General features: G+C 47.8%; 1 protein-coding gene across 2 annotated transcripts in view; it reads right to left on the reverse strand.

The window, feature by feature from the left end:
• The window catches only part of AACS (acetoacetyl-CoA synthetase), a 161,661-nt gene that overhangs the window by 124,372 nt on the left and 24,864 nt on the right, over nucleotides 1–12,425 (reverse strand). Inside the window, exons 1-2 of one of the 2 annotated variants that reach the window (XM_068243814.1) lie at nucleotides 4,178–4,464; nucleotides 1,009–1,129 (exon numbers count right to left, since the gene is read on the reverse strand). In XM_068243814.1, coding sequence (XP_068099915.1) covers nucleotides 1,009–1,129; nucleotides 4,178–4,207 — 151 coding nt within the window. In that variant the 5' untranslated portion in view covers nucleotides 4,208–4,464. Of the gene's footprint in view, nucleotides 1–1,008; nucleotides 1,130–4,177; nucleotides 4,465–12,425 lie in introns of those variants that run through there. The other variant, XM_068243805.1, reaches the window with a different exon arrangement.

A 12,425-nucleotide genomic window follows, 5' to 3' on the forward strand; every position in this document is an offset into this window, starting at 1 on the left:
GGAAAACAGCCCCCCCTTTCTAAAAAAAAGGCATTGTGGGTATGAGCTGTTATAAAGAGCAGAACAGGCAATTATGGGAGAAAATCACAGCAAATTTTTGTGAATGGAGAATATATATGGTTTTATTTGTCTGCAAAGTTTTTAATGCCCTTGGTTATTAAAAGCATATCTATTCGCTGTATTTTAAAGTGACACTAAAGTGAAAATAAACTTATGATGTAATGATTTATATGTGTCGTACTGGTAATTAATAACATTAGTAGCAAAGAAAATAGTGTCACATTTCAATTTTTATGTATATAGCTTTTTTTTTTTTTTTAATAAAACATTGCATAATTCAGTCATATTTGCAATTATAAGCCACACTCTGGATTTTAAACTATAATGCTGGGAATACACAGTACTTTTGTACCGCTCGTTTGATAATTTCCGACATGTCCTATCACCCGACGGATCGATTCCGTGCTCGATACTGCGGGCGGGACAATGGAAAAAGATAAAGAAACCGAACAGAAGATAAGAGAATCAACCGTGGACATCGATCCGGTGGCATAATGGAGCTGTACTGTGTATTCCCGGCATAAAACAAGCAGAATTAATGACCCTTTAACCCTCCAGGCTGTACAAATCTTATCCAAATCGGACTCTGACTGTTTCTTTGATAAGTGCTCCAGAAAACAGAGACCAAAGTTAAGTCAAAGAGCTCAGAGAGGCTCTTTTGCATAGATAACAACTGAAGTTTCTTAACTTCTCCTGTACTGGAAACACTACTAGATTCATATCTGTTCTACTATTGTTCTATTTCTTAGCTGTACTACAAATACAAATCATTATCTCACAAGTATATTTTCACTTCAGTTTCCCTTTAAGCAGGTCATGTGGTCAGGGTTTTCCATACTCTTGCCTAGCCCTGTCCCACTTCCGTTTTGTCTGTGGTATGTACAGTCAATGATATGAACTGTAATGTAATACAGCTTATGTACAAGTTTAGTAGTAATGTACACTTACTTGCAGCATACAGAGCAATTTTATCATTGTCCTTGTGTTTGAGAAGGTTCTCAGCATAGTTTATACGACTTCCATGAAACCATTCAGGAACATCAGAAACCCCTTTGGATCTATCAATGACCTAAGAGAAAAAAAATAAAAATCAATAAAATAAGAGTAAAAAACGAATTATCAACATAAAGAGAAAAAAGAGGTTAAAACAAAAGTCAGGGGTCAATGGAAAGCTTGGACACACAGCAGGGGTCAATGGAAAGCTTGGACACACAACAGGGGTCAAGGGAAAGCTGGGAAACACAGCAGGGGTCAAGGGAAAGCTGGGAAACACAGCAGGGGTCAATGGAAAGCTGGGAAACACAGGAGGGGTCAATGGCAAGCTGGGACACACAAGAGGGGTCAATGGCAAGCTGGGACACACAAGAGGGGTCAATGGAAAGCTGGGACACACAAGAGGGGTCAATGGAAAGCTGGGACACACAAGAGGGGTCAATGGAAAGCTGGGACACACAAGAGGGGTCAATGGAAAGCTGGGACACACAAGAGGGGTCAATGGAAAGCTGGGACACACAGCAGGGGTCAATGGAAAGCTGGGACACACAGCAGGGGTCAATGGAAAGCTGGGACACACAGCAGGGGTCAATGGAAAGCTGGGACACACAAGAGGGGTCAATGGAAAGCTGGGACACAGCAGCGTTCAATGGAAAGCTGGAACACAGCAGCGTTCAATGGAAAGCTGGAACACAGCAGGGGTCAATGGAAAGCTGGGACACAGCAGGGGTCAATGGAAAGCTGGGACACACAGCAGGGGTCAATGGAAAGCTGGGACACACAAGAGGGGTCAATAGAAAGCTGGGACACACAAGAGGGGTCAATGGAAAGCTGGGGACACACAAGAGGGGTCAATGGAAAGCTGGGACACACAAGAGGGGTCAATGGAAAGCTGGGACACACAGCAGGGGCCAATGGAAAGCTGGGACACACAGCAGGGGTCAATGGAAAGCTGGGACACACAGCAGGGGTCAATGGAAAGCTGGGACACAGAGGGGGAGGGCACTAAAAAGTTGGAACATACCGTCTTGTGCAAATCAACTGCAACAGTGTGAAAAACACACAGAATATTCTTTAATGTCAATTCCAAGTTATTTAATTAACTAATATGATGCCTTTTAACATTCAAATGTTGATTAAAGGACGACTGAAGCAAGAGATACACGGGCGCTGCCATACATATTTCCTTTTAAGCAATAACACTTGCCTGGCTATCCTGCTGATCCTCTGCCTCTAATACTTTCAGCCATAGACCCTGCTGAACAAGCATGCAGCAGATCAGGTGTTTCTGACATTCTGACATTAGCATGCATGCTTGTTTCTGGTGTTATTCAGACACTACTGCAGCCAAACATATCAGCAGGGCTGCCAGGCAACTGGTGTTGTTTAACAGGAAATAAATATGTCAGCCTCCATATCCCTCCCTTAATGGGGCCATCAGATGTAGGCACACTTAAAGGGAACCCGAGGGGGAATATTGAAACATTGAAATCTTAATAGGATCCAGAGGCATGTCATGTGCACCATGACATGCCTCTGTGTTACTCTATTGCCCCCCCCCCCCATGTGCTCTTTTGTCCCCCTTAAAATATCGCCAGACTAGAGACAATCTTCTTGTCACTAGCCTGCTTTGTTTACTTCCTGGATCGCAGCTTAGCTTCTGATTGGAGGAAGCTAGCGGGTCGGAGAGCGGCGGGGGGAGCTACGCTATGAGGAGGCTATGCTGCAAATATTGACACATTCCAGGTAAACAAATCAGGCTAGAGACAAGCAGATTGTCACTAGCCTGGCAATATTTTAAGGGGGGACAGCAGAGCGCAGGGGGGGGGGGCTGGTGGCGGTAATAGAGAGACACAGAGGCATGTCATTTGGCACATGACATGCCTCTGACAAGACAAATAACATTTATATCGCGCTTTTCTCCTGGCGGACTCAAAGCGCCAGAGCTGCAGCCACTAGGACGCGCTCTATAGGCAGTAGCAGTGTTAGGGAGACTTGCCTAAGGTCTCCTACTGAATAGGTGCTGGCTTACTGAACAGGCAGAGCCGAGATTCGAACCCAGGTCTCCTGCGTCAGAGGCAGAGCCCTTAACCATTACACCATCCAGCCTCTGGGTCCCATCAAGATTATAATATTCCGCCTCGGGTTCTCTTTAAGCAATGCCACTGCCTCCTACTGTATGGATGAATAATTGGGCAATTTACATTCTCATGCAATCTACACTGTACATAGTTCATGGGTAGTGAGACAAAGTCAGATGGTAGAGAAACCTAAAAGTTAATGGTGAATACATTGAGTACCATCTGGGCCCCCTGTGCTTCAGGGCCCCGTGGCACCTGCTATGGCTATTGCTACGTCCCTGCCTCTAAATGTGTAAGTCAGACAGGGAAACTTGTGGACAAAAAAAAATAAAAATCTGGGGCCATATGCAATTCACTTTTTCACCTGTGTTTTCTCCTAGGTGATATTTTTAAATTTGTCAATAAAATGCCTGTTAAACCACCAGCAAGCAAGAAAATACTAAAAACTTGTAGTTACTTCTCAGTACATTTTCAGTTAAAACTGGAAGTTGCTGGAAAGTTATTTTAAATAGAAGATAAAAAAGTATCTCCTAGGAGAAAACACAGGAGAAAAGTGGAATTGCATATGGGTCCTGGTGTTTTTCAACAGTTGAAACTGCACCATTAGTTTCAGTTGAAAGAATGACAGACTGTCTGGCGTATACAAAAGTGCTTCATCCTAATTAGTTCTGGAATCGGCAAATCTCTACCCAGACAAATCAGGGGATTTTCAGCAAGACTTGGCACAATGCCATACATAAAAAAAAAAAAAAAAGGACAATGGTATTTGTGTGCTGGACCAGCCAGGTAACTTGTCACTGATGGAGAATCTCTAGGTCACATGTAAAAGTTGACTGTTCAAGCTTGATTGCACGACCAAAGAGAAGTTGATATGTGCAGTTATCAGTGTGGTACCATGATCCTGACATCAAATAACATATGCGGTACATATACAGAATCCTGTCACTAAGAACTATTGAAAGCCTAACCTCCCTGGTGGTAGCTCGGGCTAGCCGCCAGGAGCTCAATACAGAGTATAGCGCACAGTGGGCCTTTTTACTAACCTCCCATGTGATCCAGACGTCCGTAGCCATTCTCCTTCCTGTCCTCCGAGGCTCTGAATTACTCTGGTGGGAATCACCTTCAGTGATCTCATTAAAGAGTTACAGCGCCACCCGGAGGACGGAGGGAAAATTGCAACACTGGAGCCCAGGGAGGTGAGTAAATGCAGAGACTGATGCTGGCATTCTGGCAGTATGATTTTTTCCTGATTTTAAGGCCAGAAACGTGCTGAAAAGACCCTAAAATCTGGAAATAATCCAGTGAACATTTTACTGTTGGCAGGTGATGTAGCTGCTGCATGGTTTTTGGCAGTTGGAAACAGCTGTAAACAGCTATTTCCCACAGTGCAACAAGGTTCACAGACAGGAAACTGCCAAAAGTTTGAACTTTTCTTGTGGGAGGGGTTACTTGTGGGAGGGGTCTCACCACAATATCAGTCATACAGCGCCCCCTGATGGTCTGTTTGTTAAAAGGAATAGATTTCTCATGTAAAAGGGGGTATCAGCTACTGATTTGGATAAAGTTCAATTTTTGGTCGGAGTTTCTCTTTAAAGGGGTTATATTAGTTACACTGACATTAAGGGAAAACTTAAGTGAGAGTGATATGGAGGCTGCTATATTTCTTTCCTTTTTAAGCAATACCAGTTGCCTGGCAGTCCTGCTGATCCTCTGCCTCTAATACTCTTAGCCATAGACCCTGAACAAGCATGCAGCAGATCAGGCGTTTGACATTATTGTCAGATCTGACAAGATTAGCTGCATGCTTGTTTCTGCTGTAATTCAGACCCTACTGCAGCCAAATAGATCAGCAGCCACATCAACTGTTGCACAGGGAACAAGTGTATCTGGTCTATTAGACCTATGTGCTTGCCGGTGCCTTGTCTCAGCCGGATTGCCCCAACGGCTTCAGGTAAACGTCCTAGTAGCAATAAGAGACAGCACATTACTGGCTGCAACAATTTTGCTGTATTAAATGAACAAGTACAATACATGTTACGAATATTACATTCTTCTTAACACCTGAAGAAGAATGTAATATTCGTAACATGTAGTGTACTTGTTCATTTAATACAGCAAAATTGTTGTTTAAAAGGAATTAAAAACTTAACAGCCTCCATATCACTCTCACCTCGGGTTCACTTTAAAGTGACCCTGAGACAAAGGGATAGAGAAGGGGTTTTTTTGTTTGTTTTTTTTACATACCTGGGGCTTGCTCCAGCCCCCTTTGCACTGATTAGTCCCTCATCGCTGTCCTCCATCACCTGCAGCCCCTGGTAACTTCAGGAGTCGGGGGCTTACTGGCCATGCGTGCTCCCCCATCATGCTCCTGTCAATGAGAGAATTCTGCTAGTACCACTGCGCAGAGCGCTACCAGCTGCGCGAGCACGGCTGGACTGCGTATGCGCTAACTGGCTGAATTTCCAGGCAGGATAGTGGAGGCTGCAGGCGGCGGCAAGGGAGCGATCAGGCTCAAGGAGGCTGGAGGAAGCTCCATGTATGTATAAGGCTGGGTGCACACATAATATAGCGTGTAGTGTTTTAGGTCATGTTTTATGTTAATGTTGTGTGAGTTTTTTTGTGCGTTTGTGATGAATTTTGCGTGCGTTTTAATGCGCTTGCGGTTCACATATACAAAACGCATATGCGTTTTTAGATTTCCATTTATGCAAATCACTAGGAAGAAGCGGAAATACAGCATAAAAAAAACATTTTGTGCATTTTTGATGCGTCTATGAATAGTATGCAACAAAAGCAGCGTTTTAAAAACAAAACAAAACACAGGTTTGAAAATGCATATGCGTTTTTTTTTATATGCGTTTTTTCCTGCGGCCCATAGACTTCCATTAGCGCCAATAACGTTTTACGGTAGTGTTGCGGTAGTGTTTCTGCTGTCTGCACCCAGCCTACAACTTTTTTCTTCCGTCGTCTCAGGTACTTTAAGGCCCGGTTCACATGAGCGGTTGCTATCCGGAATCGCCGTGCCGGAGCCGTGCCGGAGCCGGACCGCATGCGGACCGGACGAAACGGACGCACGGCATAGCAATGAAAGTCTATGCGACCGTTCACATGCGTCCGTTTCGTCCGGACCGGAGCCGGACCGGATCCGGACTCCGGCGTCCGTTCCAACATGCGCTATTTTTTGGTCCGGCTGACGTATCCGGACCGGAGCCGGAATGTTGCATCCGGCCAATGGAAACCAATGAGAACCGGAGAGCGCACAACACACTGGCTATAAAAACCGGATGTTATACCACACTTCCTATGCTGACTCTATGGTATGGTGGCCATTTTGGATGGGGACCACATGGCACCAGCGTTCACAGAGTGGAGCAGCAGTGACTTCATGCTGGAGCTGTTTGGCAGCAACATGTCTGACGATCTGTCTGATAACGAGGGGGTGAGGCCCTACACATCAGAAGACCTCATCCTACAGGTGCAGCAGGTACCAGCCCTGTGGGACAAGGGGGATGCGGACCACAGCAACATCAAAAAATGCAGAGGCCTGTGGAAAAAAATTGCCAAGCTGTATGTGGAGGACTTTGAGCACTTGAGCAAGAGACAGCAAGGCACAGAGGGTATGTTGACTAGAAGTTTTTGGGGGGGCTTGTGGTTAGCTTGTGATGTATTCCACTTTTGCTATGGATTTGTGTCACCCACGTGTTGCCCACCCACCCGTGGCCCACCCACCTGTTCCCCACCCACCTGTACCCCACCTGTGATGTATCCCACCCACCTGTGATGTATCCCACCCACCTGTACCCCACCTGTGATGTATCCCACCCACCTTTACCCCACCTGTGATGTATCCCACCCACCTGTGATGTATCCCACCCACCTGTGATGTATCCCACCCACCTGTGATGTATCCCACCCACCTGTACCCCACCTGTGATGTATCCCACCCACCTGTACCCCACCTGTGATGTATCCCACCCACCTGTACCCCACCTGTGATGTATCCCACCCACCTGTGATGTATCCAACCCACCTGTGATGTATCCCACCCACCTGTACCCCACCTGTGATGTATCCCACCCACCTGTACCCCACCTGTGATGTATCCCACCCACCTGTGATGTATCCAACCCACCTGTGATGTATCCCACCCACCTGTACCCCACCTGTGATGTATCCCACCCACCTGTACCCCACCTGTGATGTATCCCACCCACCTGTGATGTATCCCACCCACCTGTACCCCACCTGTGATGTATCCCACCGACCTGTGATGTATCCCACCCACCTGTACCCCACCTGTGATGTATCCCACCCACCTGTGATGTATCCCACCCACCTGTGATGTATCCCACCCACCTGTGATGTCTCCCACCCACCTGCGATGTACCCCACCTGTGCACATAAAACATACACAATGACCAATTATTAAACATCAATTTATTGTAAAAAATTAAGACATTTAAAATCACTTAAAAACTTGAAACTCCAAAATAAACACATTTCAACAAAACATATTAAAAACCAAACATTCACCCTCGTCCTGGTGGTGTGGTAAAATAAAGTCTCAGTTGGTCCCTGTTCCGCAGTGACACTACCCTTGGCCTGGTTGCATACCTCCGCAGGGGCATTAGTGGAAGCACATTCGGGGGTTCCGGAGTCTCTCTTTCCTCCTGCCGCACAAAGTTGTGGAGGATGCATGCTGCCTTCACCACGACAACTGCGTTGCCCGGTTTCAGCAGCATGGGCGTGTGGAACACCCTCCACTTTGACACCAGGATCCCAAATGTGCACTCCACCATTCTCCTTGCACGGCTCAACCGAGCATTGAAGTGTAGCTGGCTGGCATCAAGTCCCCTGTCTGGGTACGGACGCATTACATGGTCGGACAGGGCGAAGGCCTCGTCCCCCACAAACACATAGGGGTAGGCCGGTGCCCTTGTCCCAGGCCAGGGTCTGTCACGGGGGAGACGCAGTCTGCCTTCCTCCATCAGCCGGCAAAGGGTCGTACGCTGGAAAATTCCAGAGTCATTGGAACTACCGTACGACCCCACGTCCACGTACACAAACTTGTAGTCCGCATCTGCCACTGCCATTAGAACAATGCTGAAGTATTTTTTATAGTTGAAATAATGGCTGCCACTCCCCACGGGTTTCTGAAGCCGGATGTGTTTCCCATCCAGTGCGCCAACACAATTAGGAAACTTGCACTCGGTCCAGAAGCCCTGGGCGATCTCCTCCCATTTTGTGGTGTCCGGCACAGGCATGTATCTGGCCCTCAGTCGCGTCCAAAGGATCCTCGAAGTCCTCACGACGATGCCTGCCACCGTGCTCTTCCCAATACGAAATGTGACATGTAGCGATGTATATGTTTGTCCAGTTGCGATGTACCTACAAGAGAAATAATCGAAATCAATTTTTCATGTCGTTACAGGAGAAAGGTTCAAGACAAGGTGGCGCAATATACGTGATGCATACGTGAAATGGCTACGGAAGAAAAAACTTGCCGAACGAAGTGGCAGTGGCGGGGGAAAGCGACAAAAAGACTACCAATTTGCCAAGCAATTGTCTTTCATCAATGCAAGCCTGGAACCTAGACTGTAAGTACCACTACTGTGGGCAGGAACTGAGAGCTCATTTTAGCAGACAACTACCATGACTTCGGCCATGTATTGCTATAAACTGGCCTCAATTCCCATGGCTAGCGAACTTTTCTCACAAGCTTTATCAAATGTTTGGTAGAAACGGTTGATAAAGTGTTTGCTAGTGTTTGCTAGCTCTGTGAATTGACGCCACATGCTGTTTGGCACACCAATAAATGTTGTTTTTATCTACAGGACTGAAGACAATTTGGAGCAAGAGGAACCGACCCAGGAGGCACGGTTCAGCAGTGAGGAGAGCTTGGTGGATGATGACGTCGCCGATGTAACCTATTTCCCCGAGGAGAGGAGTAGGAGGAGGGAGTCCTTAGCTATCCCAGCTCTCTCCTTTGATGATGACTTGGGAGAAGAGAGCTTGGATGTTGAGGTTGCAGGACCGAGTGTGGAAGAAGCTGCACCTCCACAATCGACCGCTATGGAAGCTCCAGGGGAACAAGAACAAAGTGAGGAGCACCGAGAGACTGCAGCACAACCAGCGCGCAGGGCAACCCCGACACAGGCCAGAGGACGGGAAGATGCTGCCACACCACCAGTGAGGACCACCCCACCAGTGAGGCGTCGAGGTACCCTCCCCCCAACAAGGAGAGAGACAGAGTCCGAGATGTCCGGGGCTGTCTCCGGACTTCTCGGGATTCTTCAGAGCCACCAAACTCTCATAACCCGGCAGTTGCAAGATGAGGACAGGGGCCATATCATGGAGCAGTACAAGTCCCACATCACTTCACTGCAATGTGAGCTCGACGCTGTACATGGGCACTACAGGGACGAGCTTAAAATGATGCATGAGATGCACAGAGGAGAAATCGACCAACTGCGTGCGCAGCATCATCAGTCGGTGGGCCAGCTGCAGAACATGATGCAGCAAATGCACCAACAAAGCAAGGAACTACTGAAATTGCAGGCACACCCGTGTTTTCACACTGTGATGTCTCTAATACCATATTTGGAAAAGGTGCCTTCCCAAAACATGATGGCGTGCCATTCCACTTTGCTGGAGGTGATCAAACAACACATGGACACGCCATTATTGCAACCACCAATTTTTAGACCCCCACAACCAACAGCGGTGCCCACCTGGCAATCATCACAGATGTACACCGGCTACAGAGGCAGTCAATATGGGCCACCGCTGTCAGGGTCCAGCTCATCCACGACCAGCACCCAAGAGAGTCCAGATTTCCAGGCAGCAACTCCCACCTTTTCTAGTAGTGGTGCCGATACAATTTGAAAAAAAAAAGTCAGATTGTTCCTGGACATGCTCCTCTGAATACCTCCGATCCTCGGAGGAAGGATACCATCACAGGGCTTTTTAGCCCAACCTTTTCCCTGCCCCATCTCCTTCAACCAAGGTTCAGAGGTGTTCAGATGACCATGTCAGGGAACTTTTGTTTTTGCTGGACTTGAACTTTAGGGCCTGGTGTCCCCGAAAGACACTACCTGGGTCACAACCTTGTGCCTGTTGCACTGCACCTGTAGTCCTGCACCTGTGCCTTTGATTCCTCTTGTTCCTTACTTTGTTGTTCCTAATCACTTGCACAAGACCCTTGGAGCCATGGGTGAAGGACACCTTCACTGGTCGGTGAGAGGCCTAGCCTTTTCACTGACCTGTGTCCTTCATCCATGGCTCAGAGGGTCATGTGCCAGTGGTTAGGTTTTTAAAGCACTTCAATTTTAGGGCCTGGTGTCCCCGAAAGACACTACCTGGGTCACAACCTTGTGCCTGTTGCACTGCACCTGTAGTCCTGCACCTGTGCCTTTGATTCCTCTTGTTCCTTACTTTGTTGTTCCTAATCACTTGCACAAGACCCTTGGAGCCATGGGTGAAGGACACCTTCACTGGTCGGTGAGAGGCCTAGCCTTTTCACTGACCTGTGTCCTTCATCCATGGCTCAGAGGGTCCTGTGCCAGTGGTTAGGTTTTTAAAGCACTTCAATTTTAGGGCCTGGTGTCCCCGAAAGACACTACCTGGGTCACAACCTTGTGCCTGTTGCACTGCACCTGTAGTCATGCACCTCTGCCATCGGTTCCTCTTGCTCCTCACTTTGTTCTTGTTCCTAATCACTTGCACAAGACCCTTGGAGCCATGGATGAAGGACACCTTGACTGGTCGGTGAGAGGCCTAGCCTTTTCACTGACCTGTGTCCTTCATCCATGGCTCAGAGGGTCATGTGCCAGTGGTTAGGTTTTTGAAACACTTCAATTTATTAGGGCCTGGTGTCCCCGAAAGACACTACCTGGGTCACAACCTTGTGCCTGTTGCACTGCACCTGTAGTCATGCACCTCTGCCATCGGTTCCTCTTGCTCCTCACTTTGTTCTTGTTCCTAATCACTTGCACAAGACCCTTGGAGCCATGGATGAAGGACACCTACACTGGTCGGTGAGAGGCCTAGCCTTTTCACTGACCTGTGTCCTTCATCCATGGCTCAGAGGGTCATGTGCCAGTGGTTAGGTTTTTGAAACACTTCAATTTATTAGGGCCTGGTGTCCCCGAAAGACACTACCTGGGTCACAACCTTGTGCCTGTTGCACTGCACCTGTAGTCATGCACCTGTGCCTTTGATTCCTCTTGTTCCTTACTTTGTTGTTCCTAATCACTTGCACAAGACCCTTGGAGCCATGGGTGAAGGACACCTTCACTGGTCGGTGAGAGGCCTAGCCTTTTCACTGACCTGTGTCCTTCATCCATGGCTCAGAGGGTCATGTGCCAGTGGTTAGGTTTTTAAAGCACTTCAATTTTAGGGCCTGGTGTCCCCGAAAGACACTACCTGGGTCACAACCTTGTGCCTGTTGCACTGCACCTGTAGTCCTGCACCTGTGCCTTTGATTCCTCTTGTTCCTTACTTTGTTGTTCCTAATCACTTGCACAAGACCCTTGGAGCCATGGGTGAAGGACACCTTCACTGGTCGGTGAGAGGCCTAGCCTTTTCACTGACCTGTGTCCTTCATCCATGGCTCAGAGGGTCCTGTGCCAGTGGTTAGGTTTTTAAAGCACTTCAATTTTAGGGCCTGGTGTCCCCGAAAGACACTACCTGGGTCACAACCTTGTGCCTGTTGCACTGCACCTGTAGTCATGCACCTCTGCCATCGGTTCCTCTTGCTCCTCACTTTGTTCTTGTTCCTAACCACTTGCACAAGACCCTTTGAACCATGGATGAAGGACACCTTGACTGGTCGGTGAGAGGCCTAGCCTTTTCACTGACCTGTGTCCTTCATCCATGGCTCAGAGGGTCATGTGCCAGTGGTTAGGTTTTAGAAGCACTAATAATTTAGGGCCTGGTGTCCCCAAAAGACACTACCTGTATGCTCCTCTGCCATCGGTTCCTCTTGCTCCTCACTTTGTTCTTGTTCCTAATCACTTGCACAAGACCCTTGAAACCATGGATGAAGGACACCTACACTGGTCGGTGAGAGGCCTAGCCTTTTCACTGACCTGTGTCCTTCATCCATGGCTCAGAGGGTCATGTGCCAGTGGTTAGGTTTTTAAAGCACTTCAATTTATTAGGGCCTGGTGTCCCCGAAAGACACTACCTGGGTCACAACCTTGTGCCTGTTGCACTGCACCTGTAGTCATGCACCTCTGCCATCGGTTCCTCTTGCTCCTCACTTTGTTCTTGTTCCTAATCACTTGCACA

The sequence above is a fragment of the Hyperolius riggenbachi genome, chromosome 1, assembly GCF_040937935.1.
Source record: "Hyperolius riggenbachi isolate aHypRig1 chromosome 1, aHypRig1.pri, whole genome shotgun sequence".
Classification (NCBI taxonomy): Eukaryota; Metazoa; Chordata; class Amphibia; order Anura; family Hyperoliidae; genus Hyperolius; species Hyperolius riggenbachi.